The following is a 13946-nucleotide window of genomic DNA, read 5'->3' as shown; positions in this document are numbered from 1 at the left end:
TCATCAACCCCCCCCCACCCTTCACTCCCACCCTCCCCGGCTCTCTGTCTGTCTCTCTTTCTCTTTCTGTGATGAATGCTTTAAAGAAAAATGATTTAAGGCTCGTATCACATGACTCATGTCAGCATTACATCTGTCTGTTTATTTGTCTGTCTATCTATCTATCATGATAGACAGACAGACAGACAGACAGACAGATAGATAGATAGATAGATAGATAGATAGATAGATAGATAGATAGATAGATATAGACAGACAGACAGACAGACAGATAGATAGATAGATAGACAGACAGACAGACAGACAGACAGACAGACATACCATGGATGATAGATATATCTGTTTGTCTGTCATTCTGTCTATCTATTAATGTCTCTTTGATAGACAGACAGACAGAGACTGACAGATAGATATTTGATAGTAGATGAGATCTGTCTGTCTGTCTGTCTCTCTATTTTTCTGTCTGTTTATATATCTGTATATCAGTCTATCTGCCTGCCAGTCTATCAATATGTATCTGTCTATGTATTAATATTTCTTTCTGTCTCTTAGGGGGTTTCAGAGCATATCTCTAAACCATTATTGTAATAATAATAATTTAAAAAAAAGTTTGAATATTCTTAAACAATTCTCCATGTTGTGTTCCACACACACACACACACACACACACACACACACACACACACACAAAAATAATAATAATGTAAAAAACGTATGGCAGTAAGACAGAAAGTTCCATTATGGTGAACTATAACCTTCAACAGCAGAGCTTTCGGACAGTGACATAATGGCGTTCTTAAAGCTCTCTGTCACCGATGGCTGGTTTTGATTGTGTTCTGGAATGGACAGACCTGTATCCTTCAGTGACTCTGGACGGGGCGGCACACAGCAGAGAGCACTGGACGCTGGTATTGATCACAGCGCTCGCTCACCAACAGCTGCTTACTAAGATCTTTCTGCTTTTAATTCAGACAAATCTCTCTTGATTCACCTTTCCTGCAACTATAATAATATTTAATTTATTCTGTCCTTTTCACAACATTTTTTTCTTTTATTTCTACATTTGTTCAAGCGGGTCAGTCTTTTCATGATCTTCATTGGTATTTTAATTCAATCTCCCACAGACTCATCCTTTATTTACATTCTCCTCCATTTTCTGTTCCTGTCTGTCTCTCTTGTATCATCGATCTGTGGCCGGGCTTGTGCTGTAAGTGTGTCTGTCTGTATATGATAATCACACCACACAGCTCAACCTGGCCCTCTGCACACGTAACACCAGTGTCTTGTTTTCTTTGTGATACATGGCTCTCAGAAGGCCTCATACCGTTAATTTAGGTCACATCCAGCCCTGGGGAAAATATATAGTCTCTTGTTTGCCCACAAAAAGTGCTGAATGAGGTTGCTGAACCAGTTTCAGGTGAGTGGCTGCTTGTGAAATATTATATTACAGAAGCATGTTCACCTTGTGAATAGATTCTGCTGATGGGCAGGTTTGGAAACTATCTCAAGCATGTAATTTTATGGTAAATGAGTATATGTCCAACAAATTACTTCACCTTCATCACATAAAGGTCAAATAGACAGTTTTTACAGCATATTATTTAGTGTTCATATGTCTATACTATAGCATTGTCTTTACTTGCTGCATGCAAAAACATTTAGCATAATCAGTGTAGTCTGATTCACAAACAAATGATTCTAAAGAGACTTTAATTAATTGCACAAAAGACTTGCAATCTCACAAATGATCAGTTTGAATCAAAGATTTGTTCAGAATGGACTACTAGCTTACTGCTGAGCAGTATCCACCTTATTTTTCAACGTGGAAGTAAGCCGTTTTCTGTGAATGTGTGAGACTTCCGGTACATTAGCCGCTGTAGAGAAAGAACGAGAAGTCCAGTAAGCGGTAAAACTGTTTGCACTACAAACCAGTGTGTTCATAATTAAGATAATATGTTATAATAATATGGTAAGAAACGCCAGTTTGCAATATCAAGCAGCAAAATGAGCTGTTTTGTGCAGCTGGAAGCGGATGAGACCGGAAGCCAGACGCATTACATTTACAAATGACTGCGCCCGCTCTTACGGGGAAAATAAAGTGGATACACTGAAAAACTTCAATAACCAACGTTGCTTTGGCATAGTGTGTTGCTCTGAAATATGAAATTCTAATGTCACTTGAGGGCTGCACAGTGATTTCTTGAATGGTTGGAGTAATTTATCTTTGAGACATCCAGCTGTTTCCTGTCACCTCTATGCTAATAAATAATAACAGACATTGGAAGCCAATTTTAAAGTCCTGTGACTCTATTGATCATCATGAGCAGTAAATGGTCACTAGTCACCTTCACTTGAGCGAGTAAATGAAGATGGAAGTGTGTTAGAGCGCGTTGATGACATTACAGCCGGATACATTTCCAAACTCATGGGAGTTTTCTGAAATCATTACTGGTAAACCTTCTGTTAAGGTCTGAAACAGTTCAGCCAAAATGGAAAATTCTGTGATCATTTACTCACATTCATGTCATTCCAAATCCACATGACTGTTCGCAAAACACAAAAATGTAACTGCTTTAGTCAACTATAGTTTAAATATATTTTAGGAAAATAGCTTATGGTCAAAAAAATAATGATGCGCTTATTGATTCACGTTAAAATCACCTTGATATACAAACTAACTATTCTTATTTTATTTTATGGAACATTGCAGTGTTTATTGCAAATGATGTATCCATGCACATCCTTTAAAAAAACAAAAACATATGCCCTCATTATTTTTAATCAAAATATCTTCCTCTCCCTCTTGCAATGGCATTTCTTCTCTGATGATATGTGTCTCGGTGCGAGGGAGGGACATTCACTCACATGAGATTGCTGCAATAGAAAACGACAACGACCCAACAATCCAATTAATTCCCGGCCTACAGTTTTTCTCATTCGAGAAGACATTTCACTCACAAAATAGGGAAGAAAACACAATCGCAACTTCTGTTTCATGCCGACTTTGAACGTTTTTTTCATTGAAACCAATGGGTTATTGACTGCATCGATAAGATGCACACGTCTGTCTTAGACATGCAACAGTATGTAGCATGTTATGTTTTTCATGTTATCTCAAACTTCTGTAATTCTCTACATATGGCTGATCAAGATTCTACATGAAGAAATATGAGTTTGTTGTTTTCAGACAGTTTTCAGAATCGAGCAATAAACTTATGAACCTCTCTAACCCCCAAAACTCATTGTCTTTGTCTTTGACACATCAGAAATATTACACTCCTGAATATTGTCCACCTCCAGTCCAATGCTGCTCCCACCACACATCTAACAGTCATCCATTTATTTTTGCACCTTACAATGCATTTAAGTGGCTTCATCAGGAAGCAGACTCATGTGACCTGGTAAGCAAACAAAGTCTCGCTGAGTCAGTCTGCGAACAGGAATGAATTAATGAAGCAACATCATTAACACATTAGGACAGCTTCCGTGTCCATTAACATATTGCTTGTAATTAGGTTTGCAAAAATAGTTTGTCAGTTCTAAATGCCCTGTGCTTAATTTTCATCTCTTTTGCATTTAAATGCAGTTCCATTCAGTGTCCACCACCTTCAATGATCGATCTAATCTAAATTAGACAAATTAACTTAATAGTCTTCTCTCTCAATTGTGAAAAACTTCATTAGAAACAGGAGTGTTTTTAAGGGAGTCGGTGCCTCCAACAATAAGAGGATGAGAAAACAATTAAGAAAACCTATTAATTGTAAACATTCGGCATACCAGGACATCTCATGAATCTTATCACATCACCATTACGAGCTAATAGTTATAACAAGATAGTAATGAATTACATTGTACCAATAATCAAAGTAAATGCTCTAAAATGAAGCGCTATTCAACATAAAGAAGGGAAACAGGGATCTTGTTTTCATTCAGCCTCCAGGTTCATTCATAAAGTAAAAAAATATAATTCTCCCAGGGGATGAAAAGCTGTTGTCCACCATTTTGGATGAACACAGCATGAAATATCTGCAGGATAGTACAGTCATTTCCCATTTGCATGTTGACTTGGACAATTAGCATCATGTCTAGAAACTGAAGGCACAATGTAGACCCAGATAAATTTGTCTTGGATGTAGACTGAGATGTGACACCCTCTGTGTTTGACGAAACGGACTGAGGCTTTGCCAAGTAAGATATGTTTCTGGATCAGCATCTTTTGTTGATCCTGCAACAACACTCTTATTAAACAAACACAGTCCTACCCAATGGGTCCAGGTTTGACTGGTTATCATTGACCAGTTAACCTGATAGATGCCTTTTGTCTTGACCTTGAGTTTTGCTAGATTCAACCAAAGACACCATGATGAGGTCAACAAGCCAGATGTTAGGGGACTTTGTTGAAAACGACGTGTTTGAGAGAGGCGGGGCATAGAGGACCTACAATAATGTACAGTATTTTAAAAATAATGTGTTTTTTGAACATTAAAGCATGTCAACATATTCTGTTACACCAAATACACAAAATAATGATCTTTAAAAAAGCATCATATGACTCCTTTAAGATGTTTTAGCGGTGTCTGATTTGTTTCAACCCATGCTTATTGGGAAAAAAAAAACATGCCTGTGGTGACATTTTTCCAAAATGATACTATGTTGCTTCTTCACGATTCACGACACTTTTAAAGAAGTGAAATGTCCAGTGAGTGGTGCAGATTAAGCGTGAATCAAAAAGCGTGTTCAATTTTTTTCAATTACATCTTAGGATAAGATTTGTGCTTGAGACTGTTCATGGCAATGCTGACTAGCTGACAGAACGACAGGAATGCACACAGTGTTGGGGAAAGTAATGCATTACAATATTGCATTATTCCATAAAAAAGTAATTACATTACTTTGTTACTTTTTATGGAAAGTAATGCATTAGGTTACTTTTACATTACTACTTTTTGTCGCCTAAGCTGGGCTTGCTTATTAATTTTTAATAACAAAAACAAAGTAACTTGTGTGACTTGAATTTGTAAAAGTAACTAAAACGATATTTTCTTGTAAATTTAAAAACAATGGGTTACTTTACTAGCTACTTGAAGATAGCAATTTTAACTCATGTTACTTGTAATGCGTTACCCCCAACACTGGCCATGAAGTAATTTTTTAAAATTGGTTTACATGGCATTTTCAGCTCATGTGATTGCTAATAACTTATCAACTTATTGTATAAATGGAATTTGTTCTTTCATAAATCAGTACACACTTCTACAATGCCTGATACTGATGCATCATGAAGCTAAAGATAGCAGTGACTAACCCCTCTAGCAACACTTCAAAATGAACCATGTGACCCGCTCCTCATCGTTTGAGATGCTCAAGGGTCAAGAACTCAGACAGAAGTAGTGAACGCACAACACAGTGACCAAGGGCTCTGACAATTTCTGGGTCAATGTTGTGTTGCTCATTTTTATCATCCTAGCTATTAGTTTATTCATTAAAATGCATTTTCTGTAATGAGCATAGTTTTAATTTCTGTAATAAAATTCATTTTGATATTTATGGGGGATATATATATACAACTCATTTGTGTTGTATTCAACACATTCAGATGCATCTTGTGCATTATGGTCATCAAATGATGCATTTAATGCCGAACCTGAAAGTCTTAAAGTCTGGATGTTTTTCAAGTAATTTTCTTCACGTAAAGCTATCATTTAATCTGCTCTTTAAAAACTGAGTTCATCCTCATGCATAAATATACTCTCCTGTTTGAATCACACAGATCATCTTCCGTAAAATAAGTGACGTCAAACGGGAGGAAGAGGAGATGCTGCGACGGAAGAACGAAGCGCCTCTGAATCTTCCTGCAGATCACCCGGTGCGGCGTCTCTTCCAGCGGTTCCGTCAGCAGAAGGAGGCCCGTCTGGCGGCGGAGCGAGCGAGTCACGGAGAGCAGGATGTCGAGAGAGGCAGAGCAGAGACTGTGGTGCACGAGATCACGGCAACAACCAGCGTCATCACAGTCACTGAAAGTCCAACCTCACCCATTACCTCTGTGTCCTCCTCCTCATCGTCTAGAACGTCATGTCGACCCAAACTTCACGCTCCTGTGGCCCCTAACGGAAACTGTACAGGAAACAAGTCAGCAGAACCTCCCAAAAACAAAGGCTGGGGCCGGTTTAAAGATGCCACAGCCAAGTCTGATCTCTCCTGGTGTTCTGTGTCCAAAGCCGAGTCCATGGAGATGCTTCCAGAAAGGACTAAGTCGCAAGACCAACTGTCCCTCAAGAAGACAGACTCGTGCGACAGCGGCATCACCAAGAGTGATCTGCGGCTCGACAATATGGGCGACGGTAGCGCTCGAACCCCTCAGGATCGGAGCCCCTTGCAGGCCAAGGGCAAACGAGTGTTTTGCCCCATTCCAGAGCAGAGTCTTCAGGCCTGCTTTATGGAGCTGAAGCAGGAGCTGCGAGGAGACATCCACTCGCTCAGCGGCAGAATGAGTGCGCTGGAAGGCCAGCTCGCTGAGATGCTCCGGCTTCTCAAAGACAGAAATACCTCAGGATCTTCAAACCTGTTTAACATATCAAGGCCAGACTCTCCAGATTCAGAAAAGGATGACAACATGTTCTCCTAAGTAGGTTTGATGTCTGATGCGGTGGGTTGAAGGGAAAACGGGCTTTGGTCCTGTTATAGTTAAAGCCAAACTGACCTCAACTAGTATCTTTCTTTAAAGATGAAGAGGGGAAATTTTCCAGTGTTGTAATTTTTTTCAACCTTGAGCTGCAGCGCTCACACACTCTTAAAAATACTGACATCAGTGGTTCCATGAATAACCTTTAAAGGAATAGTTCACCCAAATATGAAAACTTGCTGAAAATATATTCACTCTCAGGCCATCCAAGATGAGTTTGTTTCTTCATGGGAACAGATTTGGAGAAATGTAGCATTACATCACTTGCTCACTGGTAATGCTGAATTTCTCAGAATCTGTTTAACATCCATGGAAGCTATCCATTGCACAGAAGGTTCTTTATAGCAGAACAACTTTCTTTAGATGATTAAAATGTTCTTCACACCAAGAAAAAATGGGTCTTTTAAGAACTGTTCACTGAAAAGTTCTTTGAGGAACCAAAAATCCATCAGTTTTAAGAGGGATATGGTGCAACGGCACTTATTTTTCAAATTCTGTTGCCTTCATTGGAATGAGAATTACACACTTAACTTTAATAATCAACACATAAATATATGGATGAATATATGGAACTTCCATATTATGGACTATAATGAAAATCAATTGTCAAATTTTTGTACAATGGTTGACATTTTTTAATGGTCATCTAAATTAACATATATTTGTATCTGTGAAATGTACAACTGCCGTCTGTCTTATTCTCACTTCTGTTTTTACTGTCAAATCATACCGTATGTCTGATAATTTGTAAGTCATTCAAGCAAAATGTGACAATTTATGAATGATTTCAGCTCTTGTTTTATGGATAGGCCAATTTTGCCACCTTGCACATGAACATACTGTTGAAGCCACATTTCAAAAGTCTTACTAAAAATCTTAAACCTGGTTATTGTATGTTTGGGAATGACTGACAGTTTGGGTACTGTATGATGAATATAAGTTTTTTCACAGCATCATTTTGGAACCTTTTTTAACTATAAAATACTGTATCCTGTTTATGTGACTAAATGCTGTGCTCTTAATAATGTGGCAATATGCAATATAGCAATAGTGACAAATGCAAAATAACCAAAATTCCCCCTGTCTGTGAATCCTTGGTGGATGTTAAATACATTGCACTTGTTTTTGATTTTTAACAGCTTCATAACTCTGGCTCTTTTAGTTTAGATCAACTTTAAAATATGTTTAAAGGAAACAAAGGGTTGTGCTAAATTTGGGAATATCAAAAAGTGTATTTTGTCCTGTATGTACCTTTTTTAACAGATGTACAAAGCTAACAAATAAGCAATAATGATAGCTGTTTAAGTGTATAAACGAGGCATATGCCATGGTCTGGAGTAATATGAGAGCAAATGAAGCATGAAATAAGGAGCAGCAGTGTTATTTAGCATGTGATTTTTAGCATTCTTGCCAAAAATCTATTCCCTTTTATGAAGTGTTAAGTCCTTTTTGTTTTGTAAATGTAAATTCCAAGAAACTGTGGGAGAAAGCTTAGCTTGTCCAAACTGTTGAAGTGTTAAACGCTTGAACGTTTTGATGAATTTGCACTGCACAACTTTAATGTTTGATTCAATGTATATCCTGTATGCAGAATGAATCAGTGTGTACACTGTGAAACTGACTTGATGGGACTTACTGATTGTACTTTTATTTTACTCTGATTTTAGTCTGAAGATATTCAGAAATCGAAATGGAATTGCTAAATGTTTCAAAGCTTGAATGTTGTCTTACATTAGCTTTTAACAAATACTGTACTTTTTTTTTTTTTTTGCAAGATCCAGCTTCAGCTAAAGTGATAGACATACTTGGTTATTAAAGTATGATAGATCTAAAGGGAAAGTGTAGAACAGCCACTTTGGGAATGAAAATTGTGCAAAATATGGTTAATAAAAACCCTACTTATGTTTTATTCAGCTAATTGATATGTACGGTTAATGCATTGCTGCTTATTTAACTTTTTTTATTTAAATATGTCCATTTACTTGACTACACGCGCGCACACACACACACACTCACTTATCATGTGCAAGGAGATTGATTTTACTTTTTTTTTTTTCAAATAAATTCTTGAAAATGTAGTCATTTAAAAATGTTTTTTTTTTAGTTTGTTTGATCTTGTTTGATCATATATAAGCATTTTAGCATTTCTATAGAAGACTGCAATTACAGCAAATACAGATAAATAAAGACAGAATAACATTTATGTAGCCTTAAATGAAATAATGTATGTTTGAAAACCTAAAATGAACAATGGGAAAATCATTTGTTTGTTGCTGTGATTTGTTCACTTTACTCTGTACACAAATATGCATTTTTTGAATGTCTTAATTTCTTCAAGTATTTCATGTGAAGTCACTCATTCGTCATGGTCATGAGCCTTAAATAGAGCTTTGGTTTCGTTTTTTTCTTATGTTAAAATGAATATAAATGAGAGGAATTGTACTTATATTTTTTATTATGTCCTGGCTATGTTGATCTAGTGCCGTAAAACTGATTAATCGGGATTAATCGCATCCAACATAAAAGTTTGTGTTTACATAATATATATGTGTGTGTACACATACATGTATATATTTAAGATATATATGTAATATATATTATATATATATATATATAATATAAATCATATATAAATACATAAATATATATATATATATATATATATATATACACACACACACACATGTAAATATTGTTTAAATATATACATGTATGTGTGTGTAATCACATATACATATAAATATACACAGTACACACATATATTATGTAAACACAAACTTTTATTTTGGATGCAATTAATCACGATTAATCGATGTAACAGCACTAAAATGAATAACATAAAAGCATTCTCATAAAAGCATATTTATTTTAACTTAAAATTCTCAACTTGCTAAAATCAATTTTAGTAAAGTATTTTGTTAACAAAAAATAGTTTTTTGAAAAAAAAAAGTCTCATGCTCATGGCTGCAATAATTTGATCAAAAATACAGTCAAAAACAGTAATTTTGTGAAATATTTTAATGAAAGGAAAATAGCTGTTTTCTATGTGAATATCTGTTAAAATGTCATTTATTTCTTAAGCTGTATTTTCAGCATCATTCCTCCAGTCTTCAGCGTCACATGATCTTCAGAAATCATTCTAATATACTGATTTGCTGCTCAAGAAACATTTCTGATTATTAATGCTGAAAGCAGATGTGCTGCTTAATAGCTCTGTGGAAAATGTGATACATTTTTTTCTTTCAGCATTATTTGATGAATAGAAAAAGTTAAAAAGAACAGCATTGAAATGTCTTTGCTGTCATTCTGGATCAATTTAATGCATCCTTGCTGAATAAAATTATTAATATCTTTAAAAAAAAACTTTACTGACCCCAAATCTTTGAATGGTAGTGTATATTTTCTGAAACACATACGCTCATCAATCACAGCACAAGGGGCAGTAGCTCGTCTTAGCCTGTAAAATCCTGCACTGTTTGTCCTGGTGGGTTTGTTTTGCTATAATTGCTCTGACTCCTTCAGACAGTCGCAATTAAAGACGTCTACTTTCTCTGATGGGTCCCGTAATCTGATTAGGGCCACAGAGCCTGTCTGATCCTCAGAGCATTCTGGGACAGATATTTGATTAAAGTGTGAGTTGATGTCTTATGCTAATCACCTGCGTCATGCTTTCTCCGCAACTAAAGCCCTTTAATTCAATTCCTTGACAGGTAAACTAAATGAGCAATTAATATTCATTACACAAAGAACCATCAGAATCAGAATTTTAAACAAGCTAGTATCAGATTATGCTAATGCTAACTTTAACCTGTAACTTGAAACTCAGATGGCGCAGGCTGATACAGTAGGTCATTTACATGCAATCTACTAGCAATCACATCATTTACAACACGGCGCAAGCTGATGGGCCTCTGCTGATTCTGCATCCAATGAGCTTGATTGCTCAACATTTAAATAGCCTGGCTCAAGTGTTCACTGTAAGCTGGTCCTGGTTCAGAGTTCTTCTGAAACCCTCCACCTCCCCAGCTCCACCTGTCTAGATCTGCTATAGGTTTTATCTATTCATGCAGCAGCAGCGTGTCTTACATGCTCACAGCAGTGTGTCTATGTATGTACTGGCAGTAGCAGGCCAACACTTGTTTTGCAGCAGCAGCAACAGTGTGCGTATATCAGATCAAGTCCACCAATACCAAATACTTTAATGTTATCATATCCAATAACATGATAAAACTATTCTGAGAGTTATCAATATTAAAAATGTTCTGCATATGAGAGCACTAAAATTGTTTATGGCTATTAAAGTTCTCAAATTATCTTTTTTTTCAATTTTCTTTAGTAACTATACTAACTTAACTTTTTTAAAGTTTTTGAAAGAAAGCTTATATTCTCATGAAAGCTGCATTTATTTGAATAAAATACAGTAAAATGGTTATATTGTGAAATATTGTTACAATTTAAAAGAACAGTTTTGTTTTTAATATATTTTAAAAAAAATATGTAATTTATTCCTCTGATGGCAAAGCTGAATTTTCAGCAGCCATTATCAGTATCACTGGACTGGAATCATTTGGAATTCATTCTCAATTATAAATAATGGTTCTTATTATAATCAGTGTTGAGAACACATTATTTTTGTGGAAACTGTGATACATTTTTTTCTTGCAATCTTTTAAGAATAGAAAGTTCAAAAGAACAGCATCTATTTGAAATAGAAATCTTTTTGAATGTCTTTACTGTCACTTTTGATCAATTTTATGTGTCAGTGCTAAAGAAAAGTATGTATTATTATTATTATTATTAATGAATGGTAGTTTATGAAGGTTTCCCCCAAAAAAATATTAAACAGCAAATCAGCATATTAGAATGATCTCTGAAGGATCATGTAACACTGAAGACTGGAGTAATGATGCTGAAAATACAGTCACATAGAACAGTTATTATAATGAGGTTGGTGAGCATATGAGACTTCTTTTAAATATATATATATATATATATATATATATATATATATATATATATATATATATATATATATATATATATATATATATATATATATATATATATATATATATATATATATATATATATATATATAAACATAAATATTCTGAACTATTGACTGGTGCTGTAAACTATTACCTGGCCATTTTCTTCTATGTTTCCACATCGGAATACCGTCTGTTTGTTTTTCCATGTTTCCACCTCCGGATACCCATCCCAAGGTCACTAGATTCTGTATTCCAGGCCTAGCCTCACATCCCACTGCCTCTCCTTCTGTGCTGCTGAGTGACGACTGCAAACCACAGCTGACTCCAGCCAGACAGTGAGCACTGCATGCATCATTACAGACTCCAAAAACCATTTACTACTGCCGAGCCCTATCGCTGCCATCATTCCAGTCATTTAGAATGGATTTCAAAAGACTATGAATTAATGTACGCCTACCAGCTACAGTTTATAGCAGCCAGGTAGTGAGGGATTTCACTGACTACTGCTGTCAATCCTCACAATTTAATCTTTGTCCTTACAGTTTGTATTTTGCCTTACTTGCATATTGGAAAATTAAATACATATATTTTATTAAAGCATACTGCATTGAAAAATTTAATTGGTTAAATGTATTTTATTCAATCATTATTATATTACACACTATGTAAGTAGATGACATGTATTTTTTAATTACTGTAATGTTAGAGGAGGACGGGCTCATCCTGACTCTGCTTCCTCGCAAGGTTTTTCCTTCCGCTACCTTGTGGAGTTTTTTCTTTGCCACAGTCGCCTTTGGCTGCTTTGGGGGCTTTTTTAAGGCTTAAAATATTCATGCATGATTTTCTGTAAAGCTGCTTTGAAATGCATTGAGAAAAGTGCTGTACTGAATATTACTGGACTTAATATTCTGTCTAGGAGTCCATGGAAGCCCATTGAACTGTAAGTAAAGAGGTTTTAGCACAGTAATGGAGAGATTCCCGGTGACAAATAAATCGAAGTTGACCTTATGCTTCTATTTCATATGTGGCCTACAAACAATGTACTTATTTATTTTTTAGATTATAGCTAGATTTTTCTGGGTATTGAAATTTGAAGAAATCATGAGACTCTTTAGATCTCTTCAGATTCCTTACCAACCCAAACCATACAGTTATTTATTTATTTAATTAAATTGTATTATTTATTTATTTATTTTTGATATACCAAACTGTATATAAGACGTTTTTTTTTTTTTTTTCCCATGATAAATTTACTCAGTTTACCTTGTATGTGTGGCAAAAAGTAAATTTTGGACCTGGGTACGTTATATATCACTCAAAGGTGCCAATTATTAATAACAGAACATGCCACATGCTAGCATGAAGGACATTGAAAGTGTGGTAAAATTGGAAAATTAGTAATTACTTCAACTTGCAAGACTTCAAAAAGAGGAAGTGGCCAGTTTCCACTCTCAATGTAAAACCAAAATATGAATCAGTTCTGCAGCTGAAGCAGACATTCATATTCACTTCTTCTCTCCAGAGGGAAGTCATACTTCTGGTGGGAATTTTCTAGTGATAATATTCAGTCAACAGGTCATTATCACAAAATAAACCCCATCAGGGTGATTAGGAGTCAGGACAGGTCTTCAATCACTCTAAATGGGGTTTATTTTCTGTTAATGATTATACATTATCCTGCTTATTACAAAGATCATTTCCAAATAAATGATCATTATAATAATTAATTACTTTAAAATTATTTTATCTTACATGAAGATTAACTCAACATACAAGACAAGACACTGTTCATTTATATATCATTATACTGTAGCTATACAGCACGATACATTTAGTTTAAGCTCTCTTTCATCCAACTCGTGTGTCCTTGCCTTTGTCTTTGTAAAACAGATGTTTTATTCGCTTTAGATGCGGACTCCTAAGCTACCAGCCATCTACTGTGTCAAAGGTTTCAAGCTCACCATATATATTAAAATGAATTACTGAAATCCAAGTGCTCTAAGAGGAATTTGTGATATAGTCAGCTAACATATTTAGTCACACTAACCTGATGTTTAAAAAAGAAAAGACAACCCAGTTTTCACAAGATAACATATTTCATGGGGCTATTGTATTTTACATATTTTTAAGCAGTTTTTTACCAGAAATGGTATTGTACAAATTCAATTTAGCACAGCTGTAGTTAAGTTGTCCTTGGGACCAGTGGCGTGTCAGCATTTTAAATGGGGGGGCCAGCCGGGGGCACTGGCTCGGGGGGGGGTAAATCTTGTGTT

At 35.5% G+C, this 13946-nt stretch overlaps 1 protein-coding gene across 1 annotated transcript in view; it reads left to right on the top strand.

Moving 5' to 3' along the window:
- Positions 1–6793, top strand: part of kcnh1b (potassium voltage-gated channel, subfamily H (eag-related), member 1b) — a 62507-nt gene extending 55714 nt beyond the window's left edge. Inside the window, exon 11 of the mRNA XM_016569643.1 lies at positions 5771–6793. Coding sequence (XP_016425129.1) covers positions 5771–6625 — 855 coding nt within the window. The 3' untranslated portion in view covers positions 6626–6793. The remainder of the gene's footprint in view (positions 1–5770) is intronic.
- Positions 6794–13946: the final 7153 nt, after the last annotated feature.

Source organism: Sinocyclocheilus rhinocerous, unplaced genomic scaffold, assembly GCF_001515625.1.
Source record: "Sinocyclocheilus rhinocerous isolate Xijiao unplaced genomic scaffold, SAMN03320098_v1.1 scaffold1523, whole genome shotgun sequence".
In the NCBI taxonomy this organism is placed as follows: domain Eukaryota; kingdom Metazoa; phylum Chordata; class Actinopteri; order Cypriniformes; family Cyprinidae; genus Sinocyclocheilus; species Sinocyclocheilus rhinocerous.
Note: the sequence above shows the minus strand (reverse complement) of the source record. Positions and strands in the feature narration are given on the sequence as shown.